Source organism: Centropristis striata, chromosome 16, assembly GCF_030273125.1.
Source record: "Centropristis striata isolate RG_2023a ecotype Rhode Island chromosome 16, C.striata_1.0, whole genome shotgun sequence".
Taxonomy (NCBI): domain Eukaryota; kingdom Metazoa; phylum Chordata; class Actinopteri; order Perciformes; family Serranidae; genus Centropristis; species Centropristis striata.
The window spans coordinates 21,076,624-21,100,722 of NC_081532.1; the positions used below are offsets into that span (position 1 = coordinate 21,076,624).

Consider the following 24,099-nt stretch of genomic DNA (forward strand, 5'->3'; position numbering starts at 1 on the left):
TAGAAAGAGGATTCTGTTAGTGAACATGCAGGAACACATTGATGAATATGTTTACTGAGACTGGGATGTCTACAATCGAACCAAAATTCAAAACACCTGGAACTGTAAGAGTTAATAACCTTATTGGGGTTGAGATGGACAAACCAAGGAAATAAAGGCAAAATGTATCATGACCTCTTTGAATCTCGCACCCAACACATAGCCCATTACAAAAAAAACCTAAAAGTAACACTAAAACTATTATCAAAAAAATAAAAAATAAAACAAGCAAAGTCACTCTAAAAACTAACTAAAAGTAACTGAATTTGAAAACAAAAATTCAAACAAAATTAAAACTAAGACTAATAAAAAATTCCTAAATTCCTATTTTTAATAGAGGTAATTACAGATCCGTCTCTGTTTTCAGTAATACTATCTGTACATATCCTGTACATTTGGTGGAAAGACTCCTGGAAGTTTATTAGAACTGCCAGAGCAGCTTGAAGGTCCGACACATGGAAATAATACCACGTTTGTTTATTTTCCTGTACTCACACGTACTGTACTGTATGTGATGTAAATGCGTACGTGACGTGAGCAGATCTCAGCAGAGTTTTGCGTCTTGGCAGTGTAGACGGACACGCTACGGTGGAGCGTATTCAACTTTTCCACTTTGGAGGGTGGTTTCAGATTTTTATGTTTTTAAGCCCCCAAAATGCCGTCACTGTCTAAACGAAAGGCACTTCTGCTAAAATATTTTGTCGTTTTTAACCGCAAGCATCCTCATGTAAACGGGGCCTTATTTGATAGCTGACGACTAATCGATTAATCTTTGCAGCCTTACTTCATGCTATTCACATGCTATTGCACTAATTTAAGAAGATTAGCTAATTGTCCAGCCCTCAGTAAAATGTAACAGATATATTAATTCATGCTATTGATTGATCATCTCACAAAATAATAACAAGAGTTAGTCATTTGTCAGTAAACAGAATTCTTACGAGAGAAAAAAAGGGGAATAGCAACCACTAAGTACTCAGAGAAGTATCTGAATGGAGGACATTCTTCTTTTCTCTGTTGATGAGGTGAGATGTATTGTGACTTTACTGTACCTGTCTCCATCTCGCAGCCGTTTGAACTGAGCTGCTAGCAGACACATGAGGGTGGGCCCCACTCTACTGCCAGGGACCAGGTCTTCAACCATCAGTGCAGGGAACAGGTCGATGTTCAGAGGAGTGCCATAGAGCCTGCCACACAGGAATAACACTCAGGGAAACTAAACTATGCAAGTATATTACAATCAAGAATTATTATGTGGCACAAGCTCTGGGCTGAATCAAAGTTCTGGGTAATTAAACAAATACTAATAATCATCTTGACTGTTTAATTACCTCTGCAGTTTCTCTCTGACACCAGGATTCTTAATTTCATTCCTCAAGTCATCAAAGGTCCGTGCCGAGGTCAGGTTACAGAAGGTCCTGTAATCATTGTACGGCGGTATACCGTGATCCCTTCCTCTCTGTATGTTCATGGCAGCCAGGTCCAGAGCCACAGCGTGGGCCATGGAGAACAACCTCTCCGTCAGTTCGGTGTTCAGAAGCTGTGTGGAAACTCGCATTTTACCAGCGACGCCAAAGAGCCCACGGAGGAGCGGGTCAATACCGCCCTCGTTCACGATGCGGAACGGGGAGAAGAAGGCCCGGTGCAGGGAGATGTGTCCCTGAGGGATAGGCTGGAAGTCCTCGTCTAACCTGTAGAGTATGGGGTTGATGAGGGTGTGCCCGAATCGGAAAGCAGCTGTGGCGAAAGCATTGAGGATGCCGGTGTTTATATTGGGGTTGTAACCAGCGTATGGCCCGATCAACTTCATGCCTGCCTCACCCAGGATCTAGAGGATAGGAAAGGAATTATAACTGAATGAAAAGAATGCATTTCTTTTTGTTTAACTTCAGAAATAACCAGAAAAATAGACAAGATGTTGCATCAGTAGATTTCAGATGACAGCATTTACCTTCGGCAACCAGTGATTGTAGGTGATGTGCTGCATCTGGGCCCCCACTATCTTCCTAGCCTCGTGGTAGATGGTGTCCCCGTCCCAGTGGGGGTTGAGTCTCAGTAGCTCTGTAGCTATACGGTTGTGTTCTCTGAACCACACTGTATGCATGGCGGTCAGACCAAGCTGCTCATTGGCGCGGTGATCTCCAGCTAGGAAACATGGGATTGGACTCTCGTTTTCATCCCTCATGCACTCAGTTGGTGGTCCAGTCGCAAACGGCAAAAGAGGTTTCCCTGTTCGCTGGATGATGCCTTGCCGGAGCAGACCCCTTTGGCTGGCCAAGTCGCGGATTTCCTCAGATTCATGGCGCGAGCTGCCGTAGACGTTTGAAGCATCGATGTAAGAGGTCAGCTGGTTGATCTGCTCTCTTGGGTACACGCTGTTCATGAGGAGAGAAGTCATCCCGCTGCCGCACACAGGGCTGGATCGCACAAAGAACATGCAACGGGCGCCACTTCGAAGCTGCCGTGGGTCATTGGGTGGGAACTGGATTGGGAAGCACGGTGGGTCATTGGTGCAGACCTGACTGCACAGCTGGCCGTCAGAGAATCGTGACTGGCTGAGGGCAGCCACTGTCGCGTCCAAGTCGTGGTCGAGGAACTGACCCCACTGCATCAGCATGTGAGTGTAGCGGTCATCAGGAGTGATGGTCTCTGTTCCAATCATGACGGTGGAAACCAACCTGGGCAGAGGCAGTCTGTAGCCATTATGCAGCTGATCGGTAGCACCTCTTGGCAGGTTGAAGCCGTTGTCGTAGACTGACTTCAGGAGCCGTTCAAAGGCAGTGAGCGAGGCGCCCCACATGGGGTGCTGCAGGTTGTTGCAGGTCCCGTCGTGGCTGCGGTACTTCTGGTGGAAGCAAATATCAGAGCAGTTGTTGAAGCGACGGTGGGCTGTGCAGCCCGACAGGTTCGCAATCACCTCCAGAAAGTGAGGGGACACCAGGTCGTTGTAGCGAAATGCTGTGGGAAAACAAAACAAATTCAACACATGCAGAGGCTGGAACAATGTTAAAAACTTTTACCATTAGCCTATTAGCATCCTTAATGAGGACACTCAATGAGACTGCCTAAGACCCCTTCCAAGCATACATTTAGTTTTTCATGCTTTTAATGCACAAAGATAAGGAAATGATTGGAATATATTTGATATGACTGACTGACTGATTGATTTATTGATACAATCAATGGATTTGTGGGTTGGATTTGTGATAATAAATTGATGAAGATGAATCATGTAGCCGTTTTGTGTGTTGGCCATCTAGTGGCACCACCAGTATTGGCTAATTAATGACAAATGTTAGAGACATTATTGACCGCCACATAGTTAGGTATTCTGTGGTAAAATCTTTTTTAAAAATCCCACTCCTACTAAACAATGACAGCTTGTGTTTCGGTCAAATATGTGACTTGCAACCAAATGTGTGTGGCTGGCATAGATAATAAACAGAGATGAGGAACAATTTGTATTTAAAATTAATTACAATAAATGTTAACTCACTGAAACACCAGACAACATGGTATGAGTTCTGTTTGTCATGCCGACCAAATGTTTGAGATTTACTTTGTGGTTCATTAGGTGGCCTTTGCTTAAAGCAACAATACTTTTATTATAATACTTCTATATTTCACAATAACCGGACAACCACAGCTCCACATCAGTGTTAGCCCACTACCGTTAGCTTGCTAAGCAATGTTGACTTACCTAATGCTACTTTACCATGGAAAACAAAAGGAGCTTTCACACAAAGTAAAGGTAAAAGTAGAAAATTATACATTTCACATAGCCTGCATTCATTCATTGTGTATTCAAATGAAAATCTAGCACAGCAAGGGCGACTTGATTACTTCCAATGCTTCCCTGGATTCGTTTAGATTTACAAATAGGCTAAGCTATTTATTAGGATGTACACTAACCTAGTGTCTATTAATATGATTGACATACATGAAATATTTTTATAGTAGACAGAGAGTAGAAAGAACTCCTATCCGGAGGGTACACACTGCAGTATTTCACTAACCTGCCCTGACTTGCTGTGATATGTGAAAGCTTCTCTGTGAAAATTTCAATGTGCAGCATATCAATGTGTAATTTTGTAGACCTGCGACGGATTAGCAATGTGGTGTTATGGTTATGCATGAAAACAAGTGTTAAGTGTGTGTGGTGGGTTCGGTGAGACTTCCTGTCTAAATAGCAAAACCTGCTTCCAGTTCCAGCTTCCACCCCTCTTCCCTTACATTCTTGGTGTGTCCTGTGTGGTTCTGTATGTAAATGTGTATATGTGTGTATGTGTGTGAGAATAAAGACAATGGGGAAACAGTGGTGTTGCCCTCTCAGATAAAAAAAGAGATACAATCAAAACAACACGTTTGTTTCTGCTGACGGGCAGAAAACTGTGTTAGCTTGGTTCGAGGCCAGTGCAACAATGAACACTTGGTTGTTGGCACAAGTAAAGAAAACACTGTCTCTGTCTCTTTGTTCGTACTTCACAGCGCTCTATTTCTCTTTCCCCACCTCTCTTTCCTGTCACCTGAATCTTTCCCGCTTGACAACATACTCTTTACATGCTTTTTCCTTTACAAATAGGTTCTTTAACTCATGCAACATTTTCCAAAGCTCCACACATGCGACACCTCCACACAGTGTGACCTTTGTGCTGTTAAATTTAACCCTCCATTACAATGAGTACTTTCATGCACCATAAAGTCATTTTCCATGCATATGTGAATGCAAACAAAGACAGATGCTTATGCATGTAAACATCCAAAGCAACCCAAGCTTTCCCAATCTCCCTCCACACTTGCATAATTGGGAAAATCTGTACACCAACACACACCATCTTAAAATTTGTCCTGTGCTCGGCGGTGATTGTAGGTTAAGTGTAGTGTGGTGTGACACAGGGCTAATAAAACTGTTTACGGGCTCCTCGTCAACTGCTCCATGATTATGTCTCTATGCCTCAGGCCATGCTTAAGAGAAAATGGCATACAGATGGAGGGCCGATCTGCAGCCAAACGTTGCTCACAATAACATGGTAATACATACGGTGGTGGAGAATTGAATTGCTGGTTGAATGAAACTTTGCTTAGGAAACTGGATGGGAGCTCCTAACTGAATCCACAGTGAGACTTCAGTAGAATTAATATTCCACAGAAAATGTCAGTTCCATCCATCCATTAGCTATTTCTGCAGGAAATTCCATTATTACATGCATAGGATACATGCATACCAGCATTACAACTCAGATTGTAAAAAATAAAGTTGGGACTCTGTGAAATGGGTAATGAAAACAGAATGCAAGGATTTGCAAATCCCTTGTGACCTTTATTCAATTGAATCCAATAAGAAGACAAGAAAACTTTTGTTTTTTGTAGATACAGTACTATGCAGAAGTCTTAGGCAGATGTGAAAAAATGTCTAGAAGCATTGATGCTGGTTTTAAGGCTAAACCAAATATTGATATGATTTAGATTTTTCTTCTGTTCACTCACTTTGCATTTTGTTCATTGATTAAAAAACTATTAACATTTTATATTTTTGAAAGAATTCTTATTTTACAGCATTTTTTCACACCTACCTAAAACTTTTGCACAGTACTGTATATACACTCATTCTGAACTTGTGAACTCTGGGACATTCAGACTGAAGGCGAAACATCACAGAGGCATAATGGGGGGACCAAGTGATCTCGGCTCTGTACCGCCTTTGGAGGTAGGTAGTATCAGAGGCGTTAAATTGGCGAGACTGTTTAGGCAAGGCGGAATCAATGTGAACTGGCGGAGCCGACAAGACGGAAATTATGTGTTATTTCTGCAACCAACTTCTGGGTAATAAGAAAGGAAGTGGGCTGTATCATCAGAAACACGGCTCTCCCCTGAGTCTGACAGTAATCAAATCATCTGTAGAATCACGACGGTGAGAAACAACACGAAGGGCAGTTCTTCCACCATCATTGCTTCAAAGGCACTCACACTGCCGTCACTTATTGTACATGTACTGCCACTGCTCCCACTTCATTCCACAATTCTGGACTGCAATGTCAATGGACGCCAATATTTCGCTGTTGTATGTGGCATTCACTAATAATGTCCTAAGGTGAAACAACGGGCACTTGTGTGGAAATGCAGAGTGTAAAGGACTATCATCTCTTAAAGCCAGATCTATCTCCACCGGATAAAGGTTTGGCTGCATCCATTGTCAATCTAGGATAGGGGAAAAAACACTTCGGCTTATCCGGCTAGGGGAAGGAGAACTCTGTTTAAAATAGGCAGCCAATGGCTGACTTATCCCTTCAGTCTACATCAGGTGAGTCAGACTGCTATTGTCTTTGACTATATATCAGTAGCTTTTAGCGCCGGAGCACCTCAGCAGTGACTGAGTGCGGTTGTCTGCTCAGCTGTGACTCACAGTACGTTCATCCTCATTAAAACCGTATTAGAGACTGTGAAAGCCACAGAAACAATAATTTGTAACTGTCATAATTAACAGGCTGTTGAGCTATTCGGCTGTATGTGTGGTGCTTGTAAAGGCGAGCAGCAGACTGAATGTACTGCTGAACTGAAGAGGAAATCACCAGTGAACATCGGGCCATAGGAGGATTGATGATGCATTCACTTACAGACTGTAAGTGAATTTAAACTGGAATTTGACCACTTAGCATAGGAAAAAAGTTATTCCAATCAGGACTTCTATTGTCCGGAGCAACTTGAGTCCAAAGAAAGCGACATGAAACCATTTTGTCTTGACGATGTCAGACTACTCCAAATGCGATCACCTATTAATCATTTCCTCCATTCCACTGGTTATTCCCCATCCTATGAATACAGCATAATCGACAGATACAGTTTGCCAAAGCCTCCGCCCTGCAACACCAGTAAACCAGAGAGCAGACTCCCATGGGCCCTCCGAGGTTGTTCACACCCTGACAGAAAGCAGCAGTACTCAGACACTGGATGCCTGTTAGGACATGACACCCTCCTTTGTAGTGATAAAATATCAATATAACCATAAAGTGTTGCAATAAAAGAAGCAGGTTAACTGCATTTTAGAAGACTGGTACTAAACAACAGTTCAATGTTTGGTTTGTGTAAAAAGTCAGGTGCAGTTCTAATTATCATGAGCATTTACAATGTAAAGAGAACTTGCAAAGGGAGTTAGACAATGATAACATGATAATGGATTTGGGTTTATAGTAATATGACTCATCGGACCTGAATTAGCTGCGTCTCTCAACTGCTTCTGCTAATTTTGCCATTTTGCAGGGGCCCCATTGCTGCATCCTGGGGTGATTGGTTTATAGTGTCTGAACCGGTCTGAAAACGGAATTCAAAGAATATCGATAGAGACAGAGCGCACTTAAACCAAATAATCCATCTCTCTCCACTGACTTTGTATTGAATGAAGGAGCCCACTGCAAACAATGATAAAAATGTCTAAAAGCTGCTGTGTGGTGAAATGCACTAACAACAGGGTAAGGAACCAGAACTATACTTTTATAACCTGACGAACAGAAAAACTGAACTTTAAAGAGAACAAAAGTGGATCCAGACGTGAGACATCAGCAGTTACAATCCTGAAACTCTGAATATTCAACGTTAGCTTACATAGGCAGGGCATTTTGTCACAAAGTCATATATACAAAGTCAGTTTTAGGCTAACTATATATTTTAGTTAAAAAAAATGTGAAGCTAAAGCATTTGACACAATGTAACTTGTGTTGCAGTAGACTGGATAATGTGTGGATAACAGAAGGCTAAGCAGTATTAAGAGCCTTAACTTGCTAACATATAGCTAACATTAGCTTGCTAACAGCTAACTTGCCCTTTCTGGTAGACATAGAGTGCTCAAACAATCATATGATATGCTTAAATCTAATAGTTTTAGCTACAAACAGGCATTTTGTTAGCATTTCAACCCATGATTGAGTATTGGGCACTGATATTTTTCCCCTCCAGTGGGCGTGGTCTTCAGACAGACGAGTGGCACTCTGTCTCTATTTCCTGCACACATCTCTCATTTGCTGGTGTTGGAGGCAGCGGCTATTAGCTAATGGTTCCAACACCACCATGAAAAGTCCTAAACAGCATTTCTTGGCAAAGAAATGCTCTCAAATATAAGCAAAATACCAAAAGTGGAGGAATGTACTTATACTCTGTTTTCCTTAATTAATCTTAAACAATATGCACATTGCAGATCTGACGCCTCCCTCTGAAATTATATAATAGTTAAGGCCTTTTTCAGACATTTGAAGACACTCTGACTCTCTTTTAGTTACAGCACAGAATATTTGGTTAGTAGACTCACCAGTGCCGTTGGTGTCGACCATGAGACCCTGGTTGACGTGGCTCTGGATGAGCAGAAGAGTCTGCTCGAAGATCTCCCCGGCACGCGCCTGCTCCACTGTGTAGGGGTCACGTGGATAACGGAAAAGAGCTAGCAACTCTCCTGGGGTACGAGGCTGACTGGAGGGATGAGGGATAGAGAAACGGTGTAAGGGAGTAGGAGAGAACAAAAGAATGATGAAGGAAAAGAGGCTCTGGGACTCAACAACATTTTCTTCAAATTTTCATATTTCCTATATATTTCTTTCGATTAAGAGGAAAAATAAGAGAAATCAACTCCAAATGCACCATCCAAATTGTATTTATTTTTTAATTTTTAAGCATATGTTAGAGAAGAACTTATTCAGCAGTAAAATTGATGTGCTATTAAATAAACATAAACAACATAAATGCGAATTATTATGATGTTTTGTGTATAGAAAAATTAATTTTTAAAATTTTATGTTCAAATTACATTTTTTTTCCTTTTAATTTGAGGGCAGGAAAAGCAGGCAGAGCTTCCTCAAACAGTCCAGAAAAAGTCTTTGCTGCAGCTACAGCAGGTCAGAGAGTTTGAACAGGACGAAGCCCAAAACATGCACCAACATTTTCGACATTTCCCTCATTAGTTGGATCTTCTCCATCATCCCTGAGTTAATGTGCATGACTGTGTGTTGTTCTGCTCTCACTCCCGAAGTCTAATGGACTACTTTACTATCACCTCCAGCTACTTTCTAAAACCTTAATTCAACTTTGACTTAAGGGTGTGGCAAACCATGAATATGCCATTAAGAGATATCCACAGGTGGCCCACCCAGACCAAGAGGGAAAACATAAAAACAGAAATTGTCTCATTTGGCGAGCACATTTAGATTATGACATCATCCACATGTGAGCCAAGTTACTATTGCAACATGAACACTTTATGTGACATCTTAATGGGTTTCTTTTTCTTTTTGGCAAAATGTGTTGAGTTACGTAGCTTTTTTTAATTAGTTTTGTGGTGCAGCAGCAAGACTCCAAATGCATATATTCAACAATGGGCAGAGATAGCAGGTCAACCGTAGACGCCACAAAGAAGTGATGGACATCACCTGAAAGCTGGGAACCTGAAGATTAATTTGAGTTGCAACTCAATAGGGTGTGTCATTTTTTTCTAGTCATACATCTTTAATAAAATTTGGTGAGGTGCCCTTTTAATACCAGCTCATTTATTTATCTGTTGTTGCAGACATTTTGGGGTTGATACCATTTGTTCCACAGTTTTGGTGCTAAATTTAATGATACTTAACACCACAAATCCCACAAAACTTTAATTTACCACATTAAAACAGCATAATCCTGAAGAATAGAAAAATCCATGCAATTATTTCTAGGATTGCATTGCATTCTTAGCCGATTTGATGGCAAACACTTCTGTTCTGTAAACTGAGAAATAAACCCCTTATTATTATAGGGGCGATACATCGTCTGAATGTCTTAGATCTGTAGTTTGTGGTTGTAAAGTTTCATGAGTCTGTGATTATCCTAGAGGTCACAGCAGCTCATTTTATACAGTGAGGCCAAGTGCAAAAAAAATTGCTCTCAATTCAATTTATGCAATTACAAGACTGTTTGTGGACCCCAGTATGCAGGAATATTCAAATACAATTTACGAAAATAACACATTTGCATGACAAAAACTGCATAGATACCAATATAAACAATTTTCATTCGGATATCTTAAAAAATGAAATGGTTTCATGGCCAGAAATGGTTAGTTTTTCCCTCACCAAAATTAACCCTTACATTAGTTGGTAAAAATGGATTCCTTAGGTCTTAAGCAAAAAAAGTCGGCTGAGGACACCGGTCTCCATGCAGAGATTAAATATATAATGATAGGAATATAGTCTACATTTAAACTTTATCATTCAATGATGTAATACATTTTATTTGATTAAGTGGAGTGTTTCACATAATATATTTCTGTGGTTAATTACATTTTTTTCCTCCTACAGCAGACAGATCAAAGGTGTGTTTACATTGTTTTTTTCATGTGGGAGAATGGCTGGCATAATCGCAATTAGTCTTGATAATTTGAAAACAGATGCAATTTGTTTCTATAATGAACATCTGCTGCCATCAACAAACCCCACTCAAGGTCTAACAGTCTGACACTTAGCAGCAACACCGCCAATGTGCTTTATGATCAGAGTAACAAGTGCCGCTAACTTTTCTCCTCATTCTCCACTGTCATTTCCTTATTTCCAAACCCTTTTAAAGACCCTGGTGCCATCAGCCAAGGAGGAGGCTGCCTCTTAATCTGTGATAGTCATTAAACAGAGCTGGAAATCCCCTTATCCCAATTTAGGTTACCGTAGTGTGTACATCTTCTTCATATGTGTCTATGTGCTTGTGCACTTTATTTGTGCATCCAAGTGTGGGCAGAGTGCACATGTGCACATGCCAAGAAAAACACAGCTGCTAACCACATCATTCAACAGGATGGAAACACTTATAAGCTATATTGAAACCACCTACATCTCTTACAGTGACAGAGTGCAATGGAAACTGCACTGGATAAACAGACTTCAAGACACAATTTGTGCCCTCTATCATCCCGAAACGAATTGATAAAGAAATTCATAAAGATGTAATGAAAGGCTGTAAACAAATACTGACTGCAGCTGTCAGAATATCTGTTTGGCTCTCGTTACTGAGGCACCGTTTCTAATTGGACCGTTCAGATCTGCAACTTTAAAAGTGCAAACCTTGTGCACCGAAACAGGGAAAAGCAACAATATTAGCAGGCCTTCTGAATGGCCACACTCTTTCCCCGAAGGCTCTGACTCAGACTGAGAACATGCAAGTCATGTGCCAAGATGATGTGAGACAATCCATTTATATTGTAATGTAGGCCCCATGAGCATGCAGCTCTGGACTGAGTTTGTACAGGGCAAAGCAGCTCATTTAGGACTAATGGCATGATGCTGTTGCAATAATGCTCATTGGGTTTGTTAAAATTCATATGAAAGTACATTTTATTTGAAGAAAATTACAATTAAATGTGCTACGTAGACTTAGGGGCTTTTAATGCAGGCCTAATCAAAGGCATACAGCTACTGCTGCACAGTGACAGTGACAGTTACCATATTTGTAATTAAACCTGCTGTGATCATGCCCGAGGACATTCATACCGATTCTAAAACAGTGGAACCAAGTGGTAGGAGACGGTACCGCTGGATGCATTCAAAACAATGATAGCGAAAAAAGGGCACATTGGGCTGTTTCTCACTGTAGAGATTCTACAGACTCAAGCAAAGTTGTCCTGCATTTTGCATTTAACGCCTGTGTTACTACCTCAGAAGGCGGTACAGAGCCGGGATCACTTGGTCCCCCCATTACGCCTCTGTGTCGTTCAGATAGAAGGCGAAACATCACAGAGGCTAAATATTGTGGCTTGAAACAGCAGTCTGAACAAGTGTTTATGATATTTACGCTATTTTTACAAAATACCTCCTGAGAAAGACCAATAAGGGGGAATTTGAGTTGTAAAGTTGAATTTGAGTGTGTGCAGTGAAATGTAAACATTTAGCACAATCTTAATTTACACTACATTTTATACGATTTATGTATAACATTAAAAATGTTTGCTATAATTTTGCCATACATTTACACCATCCTTTACAGCTAACACACAGTGACACAGCAAGTCACTGTGTGTGATTGTGTTTGTTGTGAGAGTTTCTCATAACTTACCCATCAAAGAGACGTCTTCTTGTTGACTCAATAGCACTGTCCACATTACGGATGGCTTGCTCTATGGACGTGCTCACAAAGGTGTCCCCCTCTCTGCTGACTGCAGGAACTGTTGTCAAACAGAGACAGGATAATTAGAGCCCAGTTGAGACAAGTTAAAGTACTAATGTGTTGGGAACTGTGACTTTATTGGGTTAAACACAAAGCTGCTCAACATACCTGACAGAAAATTTGTTTTCTCAATTTGTCATTTTGTGTTTTTGTAATTTTCCTTTATGCTTTAACATAGATTAGGTTAACAGTCTAAGCTATAAAATCAAAGGTTAAGAAATAGAGCAAAGTCACTGTATGTGAACCTTTGAAGGCGCTGCAGTCAGAGTGAACACATCTTGGCACACTCTCTCGTCTCACTGTGCCACTGAACACAGTGAGATTGTGATGTGAGAACTACGAGTCCAACAACAACTAGCACATTGATACAGTTTATGGTTCACCAGCAGAGTGCTGTGGTCTGACCTGACAAATCTCAGCAGGAAACACGCACACACACACACGCACACGCGCGTTTTAGTTTCTCTTTTTAGTGACTGGTAAATATTTAAGCAGAGAATAAGGTCAATATCCTCTACTATTAAATACTTAAAAACAAGCCCTAAATCACATTAAACCAAGTGACCTGCTCTCCTTTCCTCTGCCAGGAGTCAGACCCACAAAGGAGTCCCCTCTGCCTACTTGTCCTGAGGCCAGGTAAACCTTCAACCACTGAGGTTACTGCACCACGACCACCTCAGCTTCACAACACACGCTCAGAAAATTCAACCCAACCAAATTATGATGGAGAAAAAAAGACAACCATGTAGATTATTGAACAGAATTAACAAAATCCCAGAACAAAAAGGAAACCTAGCTCAGACAGAACGGACCCTGTGAGAACCTGCTTGACCACAATGTCTGATAGGAAACTGATGTGAACAGTGACTAAGTACAGACTGAGTAAACACAGTCTGGCAGTGGAAGCAGGCAGACACCAACAGACCAGGAGGGGAGGTTGTGTTCTTACTGTGACCAGAGAATAGAGATAGAGCTGCGATCATAACTCCAAAACCCCGTTTTTTCTTAGAGAAACGTGTAGTAGGACAAAGAGAGGACTGCTGTCCACTGGAAACTGCAACAGGTCACGTTAACCTAATATTTTCCTGCACCGACAGATTTGTTTTTAACAATGACTCAGATATCTGAAAACTGTCCATCATGTTGCGAGATTAGAAACCTGGACGTGACCTACCTCTCAGCCCTGTTGGTGACATGTGCATATTAATGAGCTATTGTGTAGTCTTGTCTTAATGTCACATGCAAAATCTTGTTGCGCTTTTGGATTATACCATTCTGTTATTTAGAGCTCCACACTCTCAGAGCAGTAGAGTGAAACATTACTCATTTTACCAGTAGCATAAAATTGCAAAATATCAGTCGCTGAGTGTCCAAAGCTTCTTTAAAAAAGACCCACAGTAATTTGGATACATTTGATAAACAAGGTGAAAAAAGACAGATTGATGCAGTGGAAGATGAAGGACAAGCGTCTACAATCCCTTAACCATGTTTTTTAGGTATTATGGTGTTGACATGAAAAGTGATTATACTGTAGGTGTTTCTGTACATCTTTTTTCTCCCATCTGCCTGTCTCCCATTATCCTGTCTCCCATGCTTCCTGTCTTACATCTACCCTGTATTTTGTACATTGAGTACATTTGGTCCAGAGCTATTGGTATTGCTACAGTCTGCAGCAAATTGGTGCCTTATGCCTGTGAGGTTTATAGGATTGCTGTATGATTTACAACGTATTGTAATTACATCAGGATTGAAGCTCTGACTAATTAAACACAAAAACAAAACACCATAGTTCACCAGATTTGCTGCAGCACTGATAACCTCTTACTCACTGACACAGAGCACTAGCTGACCCTGTTACCCTGTTAGAAATTTAAAAAAACGAAAAAGTGTCTGTTTATGAGCTGCTGGCATCAGTTGTGTTTTACCTGCGACAGTCAGCACCATGCTGGCAACCTGGTAGCCGATGGGATTGCGGGCGACACACTCGTATCGTCCAGCATCAGCAGTGCCCACATCCTTCACCTCGAGATAACCGTCAGGGCTGATGTGGAACTTGCCGCTCTCTGTCACCTGTACACCATCCTGAGAGATGGGGAGATAGAGAGAGAGAGAGAGAGAGAGAGAGAGAGAGAGAGAGAGAGAGAGGGTGAGGGGGCGGGACAGAGGGGAGAGGTCATGACCCTAGGAGCGAGCATGTGTGTCCAACTACGAGACAATAAGAGCTCCACAGATGGGATCTGTTCAACATGCACAAATGTAAAGTAGGTGACTTTACTCTCATCATTAGCGTCAGTTGATATACTGACAAATACCCATTGCACGTTTCTTTACTGAAGCACTGTCTAACTTTATCATCTAACCTTGTTCCAGGTGAGGACAGGTGGTGGCTGGCCCTGAGCGCTGCAGGGAATCTGGACGTCCTGGCCAGACTCCACCGTCAGGTCCCTTGGAGCATTTGTGAAAACAGGCGTTACTGAATGAGTTAAAACATACACACACACATACGCATGTGTTAATGATTATGCACCAGTGCTCAAAGTTCTGTACATGTAAACTGCATTTTATAATCAATCATAGCAGACATGAAACCCTGACACTTATCTCTGCTCTCTCCTGTCCTGCATATGCTCACAGAACATACACACACACTCACAGTGTTTGTGTTACACTGCAGTTGCTATTTTTCTTTCCTCTATTACATCGCTAAAACATTAAGCATCATGTGGAGTTCAAAGGGTTATGATTGCTAATGGATTTTTAAAAAGAAATGATGCATTGATTCATTTGGTAGCTAATAGTGTAATGAGCAATTGCTCACAGTGGAACAATTTATGCTACATTACAGAAACTGGTTTTCTTTTCTTCTTTTTTTCCTTGCAACATGTGTTAGCAGGATCTTTCAGCTTTTGATCCGATATATCATGAAAAACTCTGTTTTTTCAGTGTCCGTGCACATAAATTTGGATATCTGTGGTACCAATCAACCCACAAACTGTAAGATAAGACAAGTCAGTCAGTTTTTGTGAGCTGCCTAAATGAGAAAACATGTGCTCAAACAAGCCAGATTCAGAGTTTGCTGCCCTTTGTTTGTCACATGCAGGCTCATTAGAATGTATAATATAAACCACCTCCTTCTGAGTATCTCCATCAATGGCTTGATCACATTCAAGATAAACCAGTGTATGGGTGCATTACCACCACCTACTGGACTGGAGTGTGGAGCTGTGGCTTAGCCTTTGTGCACAATGGTCTCACCAGAGTGTGTATAAAGGTATTTCTGCCTCCAAATGCACTGATGCCAAAATCACATCCATGTCGTGCAATTGTAGCGCTGAATTGAAAGTAGGACCTGTCCAATGACCTTATGATGCACATCTGCACAGTTGCAAGCCCGTTCCATTTGTGGTTTATACCAATGATTGGAAGGAGTCTTGCCTTGTCTCTGTAGGACCAGACTCCTGGGACCTGTCCTATCAAGGAAGCACCCTTGCCTTTGAGAAGCAGCCTGTGTCTTCGAAAGGTTTGGCAAAAAGCTTTGAAAGTGTAACTTCTCTCATGCTGACCAGTCAGAACAGACTAGACTTTCTTGGGTAGGGGTCTTAGAGAAAAAGACCCAACAGAACAGAATGCTTCAGACAGGATGGATACAGATATATTCAAACAGACAGTGTGAGAAAAAAGTGAAAAAGAAGTGTTCAAGTAGAAACCCAAAATACAATCATGAACATTAAAAATGAGCACAATATGTCCCCCTTAAAAGCTTTACCATACTTTGGTAGGTCAGCTTTCACTTAACACCCCAACACAAACACAAAGTGCTGATTGCATTGTTACAGAGTGAGTCACTGTGTTACACCGTCTAAGATTCATGATACAACCCTTCCGGAGCTGAGGTGTTGGGTGGGAGAGGGTGGATGTTTGCCCCCCACACACACCATGCTCAAATTCCTAAACGTTTCCCATGTAGCACCCAGTGGTGAGCCACCTGGCCATGGGAAAATCCCACAAGTAGTAGAAGTGGTGTGGGAGGAAATTTCATTGTAGTCTGAAACTAATTGACTGCCTTTAAATCAAAGTGACTGAAACATTGGGTTCACTGCAGTGTACAGTACACAGCGTCAGAGCTGCAGGCAATAAAAACAGTAAATATTATTATAGCATTTACAACTTGATTGGAGAGGGAGTCAGAAAGGGGAGATAGAGAGGGGATTATGGTGTGAAATAAAGATCCCTGGCTGAATCTGACCTGGCAATGTTTACTTTTTTGAGCGTGATTACAAGAGATACTGAAATCTGTGTGGAATGGAGCCATGCTACATATTCACGGAATAAAAAATTGGTTTAATCCCCGCTTTCCCTTTCTTTGCCTATTCCTCTGCACAGCGCTCTAAGAACAAGGCAGCCATCACACACTGCTAGCACGGCTGTGGGCTTGTACAGCACTTTTACAGTGTGGGGCCATTATGCAACGTGTACTTTGTGCCATGTTAACAGCCATTACTACATGGAAAAACATGGTGTCATCACAGGATTACAGACTGCCATGCTTTCCTGTGCGATGTCAAGCCTGTAATTTCAGCTACACACACACACAAACTACAACCATCTGCACACACAAAAGAAGCAGTAAGCCACCGATTTATAGATGCATTCTTCCAAACAAAAACACATGTAAACACATGCTGTATGCACATGCAGAATGATTTACAGTACAATATAATACATTTACTTTGCACAAATATGCACATAACTATAAAAAACGTGCCCACTCAAATGAACCACACACACACAGCTATATATCTTTCAGTGTATACATGTTTTGCAGCAGTTTAACAGAAGATTTGTGTGTGCAAAATGACAAATTAGCTGTAAATGGAGAGCGCTGCACCACTCCAACCCTCTTCACATTTTACCACCTACCACTCCCCTCCTCCTCCTGCTCCTACACAAACATGCAGTGTTTGAAGAGGGCCTTTCAGCAGCCTGTGCATGACAGCAAAGTTTCAACCACACTTTTCAGTCATCTGTCTCAAAGAACAGGCCACTGTGCAGCAGCTAAATGGCTTAATCTTCCCTCACAGTTATAATTACCTGCTTCAATCCCTATGGAATTGTGCCCTGATCTTTCTCCTTCTTCAAGTGCATGTGGTAATTATTATGTCCCATCATCTACATTTATTCTGAAGCTTCTCTCTATACCCTCACCTCTCTGCTGGATGTTCAGCTGCACAGCGATGCGCACCGTCCCCACAGGGCTAACCGCCTGGCACTCGTACTGGCCCACGTCATGGGCCGCCACACGAGTGATGCGGAGTGTACCGGAAGACAGGACCACGTGACGGCGGTCTAGGGGTAACGGACTGCCCCCACGAGTCCAGGCGATGACCGGCTGGGGGTAGCCACTCGCCTCACAGGGGAAGTCCACCGTGTGACCCTCCAGAGCTGATTGGTCCTGCGGCGTGACTGTGAACTGGGGGACCGCTGCAGAAAAAAAGGGAAAAGAGCTTTTAATTTTGTATGAAAATTAAACCTTGCTTCACAGGAGCTTTTACTTACCGTGGCAGGCTGAGGACACAATATAGAGAATATCTGATTTCCAACAATAACAGCTGAAGATACAGTAAATCCAGAGGAGGAGTCAGTTACAGAAAACCGGTAATTGAAAACTGGTAATGCGAGCAATATGATTAATTTAGTCGATATCAAATCTCAAAATGATTTAGACACACTAATGGACACATTGTGAGTCAAATATGTTTGGTATTTGGCATCTGCAAGATCTGGAATGAGAGAAGGCCCTTAAGATTTGCAAGAAGATATTAATTAAATTGATGTGGCATGGAGAGCGATGACCTGACAGTGAGGTGAGACAGGAAGTCTTGCTTTAATTCAACTTACATTGGGTGAGTTCAAGTGAGATTACAGGTCCTGATGTCTTAGAAGAATCTGGATAATAGCAGTAAAAATTGATAATAATGTTGCTTAAAGCTCAAGTAGGAAACTGGACCAGGCAGAATTTGAAGTAGAGAACATATCTTTCCCTCACTCGCTGTTTTTGAAATTGGTGAATGGGTCACACATTTTCTTATTTTACAATTGAACAGTCAATGAGATGTGTTTCTGAAAACATTTGAGGCGAGGAATAGGTAATGCAGAGACAGCATCATGATTCATATTTGATCAGCGTTGCTTACATCGATGGTTTGATCACACTTCACACGCTGTCACTGACACTGATGATTAACAGCATTAGAAGGATGCAGAGGAACAGGATTTTTTCACAGATTATGCGTCTCATGTATTACTGTCAAGATACAGTGACAATTTCATTAAACATGACAAAACATAGTCTTTTAAAAGTTACCAACTGATATTTTATGGACTACTGTAAGCAGATCTGCCTACGATCTGTGAAATGCATTAATATACAGTATGCTTGAATATGTTTCAATTTTTAACGGCTTCTAATGAGTTCCCCATTGCTGTTTGAAGTGCATTAACCAGACCATGCTAAAAACCACAAGATGCAACATCAAAATGCATTCATAATTTAACTACAATGCTTTCAAGGAATGCCAACATATTTTAACGCTGAGAAAATCACCCTAAAGCAATTCAGTGCATTAAAATCTGTGTTATTTATTGCCAAGGTAGAGGAGGTTTTGTTTTTCAGTTTGATTTGTTTGTCTGCAAGTAGGAACCTATTAAAGTTCAAGTAGGAACCCATTAAAAGTCTAATACATACTCAAGAACAGAGACATTCATTCGTTTTCTCGAGTTGGCAAGAACAAGAACAAAGTTATTTCTGGCCAGGACATTTCATAATTCACGACAAAATGCAGAACTCCTGGGCAGTCCTCATTGGCCCCTCACTTCAAATTCAAATTTCTGACCAATCACACAATCGGACACCACACAGGAAAAAAGTTCTGCCTAGATGATGTGTCAAGAACAGAGAAATGTGTTCTCTCTCCCAGGGCTGCAAGATGACGTCATTCTTTTCTTGCAGCCCTGCAGAGAGAGAACAAATGTCTCTGTTCTTGCCGAGTATGCATTAGCCTTAACTTCAGAGCAGATCTGAATCATAGGGCTTCCTACCTTGTACGATGATATACGCCGTAGCGTGTATAGTATCAACATTATTGGAGGCAAAGCAGGTGTACTGTCCCCCATCAGTCTGCTCCACGTTGAGGATATAAAGCCCTCCGGAGGGGGTGATGTTGATGCGAGCGTTGGTGGGCAGTGGTGTCCGATCGCCTTTTGTCCAAGAGACCCGGGGCTGCGGTTGGCCTGTGGCGCTACACTCCAGAGTCACGCTCTCTCCCACAAGCACCTCAGTGTCCTGGGGCTGGATCACAAAACTTGGCCGTGCTGGAAGAGCAGAGGGAGAGGGGGGAGGGGAGAACATGGGAATAGGGTTAGATTAATAAAGTGAGAGGTGGTTAAAAAAATTAATCTGGGTCTGGGGTGGGGAAGTAAATAAAACTTAGCAAAATGCTCAGAAGAAAGATCATCTTTGTATATTTCTGTCAATAACTCCACTGCTAAAACAACCTCCTACGTGTGTGACATAATATGGTGGCTTCCTGTCCATATTTGGCCAGTGATTACAGTGGACTCGGAGGAAATATGTACACAGCGAGAGGCCGGGCGTTTACAATCACACAGAGACAGGAAATGCACAACATCTGCTCTCAGAAACTGTTCCTTAACAAGAGGTCGTCACTAGGCCCGTCCATCACCCCCCGGTGACCCGCGGGTCACCCAGAGACAGCCTCGCTAATCTCCCACAGAGACAGCTATTGGCACTGTCTGATTGATGTGTGAGTACTGTTTAAGTGTGTGTGCATGTCAGGAGAAAGAGCAACAGAGACAGAGGACAGAATGTACTCGTGTGTGTAAGTATGTGGGGAGAAAATTTGACATGAAAGCCAGCGGGGCTTTGCTCGCGGCTCACTGAGACATCCCAGTTATTTGACCTGACCTAGGTGCTTCTCACAGTGCAGAACCCTAAGTCTATTCTGATCAAAATAAGTGATCATATCGTGTTTTTAGACAAACATGACCTCATGCTCATGGAAAAACTCATATGTCCTGTATAACAAACATAAAACCATCATGTTCTTAAGGTTAAGATTTAAAAGCAGCGACTCACAAGGGGCTCCAAAGTAGCGCAGTGTAACCTGTGAAGTCTTGACCTCCCCGGCCACATTTTTGGCCATGCATTGGTAGACTCCCTGGTCTGTCTCCCTGGTGTCCTGGATCATCAGCGTTCCGTCTTCCAGTAGGTTCAGACGACTGTCGTCACGCATGTTTAAAGCGTTGCTGTCAAGAAGGCACGGACATACACACCACAGCAGATTAAACATCAATCAGAATATGTTTACATGCTATTACACACAGTACTTTTATAGAATTCCACATTATCCAGGGTTTTCGAAAACATTATAAGACTTAGGCGCAGGACCAAGGGTTGTAGTTGGTTCCTAGTGGAATTTTATTTACTTATTATCTAATCACGCTCTTCCAGCATTTGGTACCTAGGTGGTCCAAACTTGTGTGAAATTGCATTTTTTAAATGAGAAATCTAACATTTTCTTTGGGGAGGATCCCCGAAAACCCCACTAAAAAGTATTCCACAAACCTAGGGAAAATGTATTGAAACACATTTCTACAATGGGAATAGCAATGTTAGAACTTGGTGACTTAAAGCGACTTTGAGTACCCTTTAAAAGCGCTATAAACATCAAATGTATTATTATTATTATTATTATTATTATTATTATTTTTATTATTATTATTAAAGAGCCACATAGGCCCCTGTAGGTTTGGTGGGAGGGGTGATGGATGTATGAAACAAACTGCAGCTTTTAACCAGGAGAATGGTGTTCTTTGGAAGTTATGTACAGAGTTACTTTTTTAAAACCCTAACCCTGCTCTTTTTTCCTCACCTTAAACTAGTAGTTTTGGTGCCTAAACCTAGCAAAGTTGTCTATGAAAGAAAGTGTTTAAAATGGACATCGTCAAATATTTAAAAAACTGATCATGTAAACACAATGTTATTTTAAATATCAACAATTAATGGGAACTAAATACATCTTTCAACAGGAACTAATGCAAAGAAGTCTTTGGTTACTTAACATGATGATAACATGAAGTGTCTTACTTGTTCCTGAGCCAGATGATCTGTGGTTTGGGGTTGCCTTCGGCCCTACAGGTGAAGTAGACAGTGTTCCCTGATGTAACATCGACATCCTGGGGCTCTGAGGTGATCCTGGGTACCTCTGGAGGAAAAAGCAACAGAAATGCATGTCCATTTATTTGTATGTGCCTGTATGCTGCTCCAACCAGTCAGTCTGTTGAGCCAAGCCTTTAGTGAATCTCTCTAGTGTGCGATGGTGCTGGCTGGGTCAGGCCGTGACCTTCCCTACTTATAACATCACCACCAACCAAACAATATCACCTTATCTTTATTGGTCACATAGTGTTCTTACACTCCTACAAGCACAGGCAAGGCAAGGGATCTGGACAAATGTTTCCAGCTCCTGAAAGGCTCTTTACACACATTAAGGTTACTTCTGCCATAATAGAAAGTCAAGCTCCAGCACTAACCCTTCAACATGCAGCACACGCTCTCTCTATGGCTCCACACACTCACTGTACATATGGCAGACACATTTCAGAACAGGCACTCTTCCAAATGGTTCTCTCCAATCTGCTGTGTCCACCGGTAGGTAAACTAAACCCAAACTTGTGAAATTGAAGCCGAGAATATGAACCTCTCTCTCCTCTTACCACCCAATTAATCCACATTAACACTGGGGGAGTTTAATTACACTTGGAAATCCTGTTTGTGGTAACCCGGCCTCCACTGTGGTCCAATCAGGAGACAAGCCTGCCTCATCAGATACCACTTGTTCAGGGAGGTGGCACTTCATCTCAAGGAGGACGGCTGTTTTGACAGCTGTTCAACTCGCCGTCTATTGTTCCACCTCGTTTACAGGGGGAAAGAGAGAGAAAACCAGGAGGAGGGAGGGAGGCGGGGAATGGCTACCATCATGTTTTAAGCAGACATTCTTCCTCGGCTGCCTTGCTATGCAGACAGATGAAGTGGAGGGGGTAACAGTGAGCAAGAATGGGCACGTTGGTGCCATCAAATTAGCTGCTGAGATTTAAATGCGGTTGGGTTACATTCAGCTGCCAGCTAGCCGGCCTGCTTGGCCCAGACTAAAGCATTCAGTGGGAGCTGGAGGAAATAGAGCTGAATTTACTGCAGGAGCGAACAGACTTACAGTGAAATGTGGACACTCTTTTCCACTTGAGTTGTGAAACAGTATCAATAGGCTTTAACTGTTTCCTATTCATACTTGATCCTCCACCCAAAGTCTATCTTTTAAATATGATCTAATCATCGTCTGGAGGTAAAGGAGGTCTGGGACTCCTGGATGTGTTTCTGTATTATCTTACATTTAATGCCAGGTATTCTGTTCTCACTGTGGTGACCCACAAAGCTAGATAATAGAAATATTAAAATCTCATGTGGTGTTACAAAACACTTACACAATACAACCTTCAGAGCTGCAGAACATCTTCTGTCAAACTATATCTGGCAGCAGCAAAACATTATAGAAATCTCACAAATCATAGAAAGTGGGCAGATTCATTATTTGATTCTGTTGCTCAAATTTCCCAATGAATACTTTGAGACTATAGTTTTGAGAGAACCAATTCAGTCCACTAAGGTTTCTTTCATTGATTATTAATTTGTTAATGTTTTTTTTTCACGCTGAATGCCTTGCATTTAAAAAACGTATTGCCGCATTATCTGTAAACACAAGATTTAAAGTCGCATTTAGAATTACTTTAAAAATGTCTTTAGTGGAGGACAACTCTTTTCTCAGGTCAGTCTGTAGGTTGATAATTCACGTCTCTCACTTTACTGTAATTTCAACATTGAGACCCAATGAGAACAAGACTTATGAGTATAGAGGAAGCCTTCAGTAATATCCAAGCTCAATCAGTACAATACAGAGCTGACTTCATTCTTTCCAAGCTTACAGACAGATCCAGGCTGATATGATCTCTGCTGGAATTGTTGTGGACAAGTTTATGCTGTGGCACTGCCCCACAATCCTCCTGTACAGACCTCCCTCAGTTTATGGCTGCACAGCTGAGGTCCTAGACTTTTTTTGACTGCTAGGAGAAAGATTTTGTTGAACTGCAAGATTCATAAGTCAAACTGTTCAAGTTAGCTGAGAGCTGGCTGTTTTTTTTTATTCATTGTTTTTTTTTATTTTCTTGACGTGGAACGAATACTGAATATTAACTGAAATGCCTTCAACACTGCAAAATACATTATTTTAACACTGTGGCACCCTCAACCACTATTCATCTTTGAAATGGTTTTGAAACTTCACCCTTACATGTCAGGTAGACCACCAACACAGTTTATTACCCTAATGTTATGAATGTGAATGCAAAACTATGAATGAAAAAAGAAAAAATGACAAAGGCTACGGACCCCCCATCGCACCATTCACACGTGCACGTGCTTGCAGGCAAACACAGACTGAGCAGCTGTTGGTGGTCTGGTCCTGGAAAGACCAGAGGCCAGCGGGGGTCCTGACTGACATTTTACCCAGACCAGAGACAGCTGGTTGTGTATGAAAAGTGAAACAGCTGTAGACCTGTAGACCTCAGACACAAAAAGAGGATACACCTGTGTCTGGTGACTACTTATACCTGCTATTTGCTGGCAGGAAGCCAGTAGGTTTGTACGTGGACTGAGCTGTGGTTAGTTAGGAGAGTGTGTGTAGGAACAGGAAAATGGAAACCACATGCATGCTGCTCTTAAACCGTGTGTGTGTGGCTTCATGTGTGCTTGCTCAGATGTAT

At 41.8% G+C, this 24,099-nt stretch overlaps 1 protein-coding gene across 1 annotated transcript in view; it reads right to left on the reverse strand.

The window, feature by feature from the left end:
• Nucleotides 1-24,099, reverse strand: part of LOC131988413 (peroxidasin) — a 68,284-nt gene that overhangs the window by 12,550 nt on the left and 31,635 nt on the right. The window contains exons 8-18 of the mRNA XM_059353520.1: nucleotides 21,371-21,488; nucleotides 20,360-20,529; nucleotides 19,303-19,575; nucleotides 17,410-17,685; nucleotides 14,565-14,677; nucleotides 14,130-14,286; nucleotides 12,094-12,202; nucleotides 8,339-8,496; nucleotides 1,991-2,997; nucleotides 1,371-1,867; nucleotides 1,092-1,226 (exon numbers count right to left, since the gene is read on the reverse strand). Of these exons, the coding sequence (XP_059209503.1) occupies nucleotides 1,092-1,226; nucleotides 1,371-1,867; nucleotides 1,991-2,997; nucleotides 8,339-8,496; nucleotides 12,094-12,202; nucleotides 14,130-14,286; nucleotides 14,565-14,677; nucleotides 17,410-17,685; nucleotides 19,303-19,575; nucleotides 20,360-20,529; nucleotides 21,371-21,488 (3,013 nt within the window). The remainder of the gene's footprint in view (nucleotides 1-1,091; nucleotides 1,227-1,370; nucleotides 1,868-1,990; nucleotides 2,998-8,338; nucleotides 8,497-12,093; nucleotides 12,203-14,129; nucleotides 14,287-14,564; nucleotides 14,678-17,409; nucleotides 17,686-19,302; nucleotides 19,576-20,359; nucleotides 20,530-21,370; nucleotides 21,489-24,099) is intronic.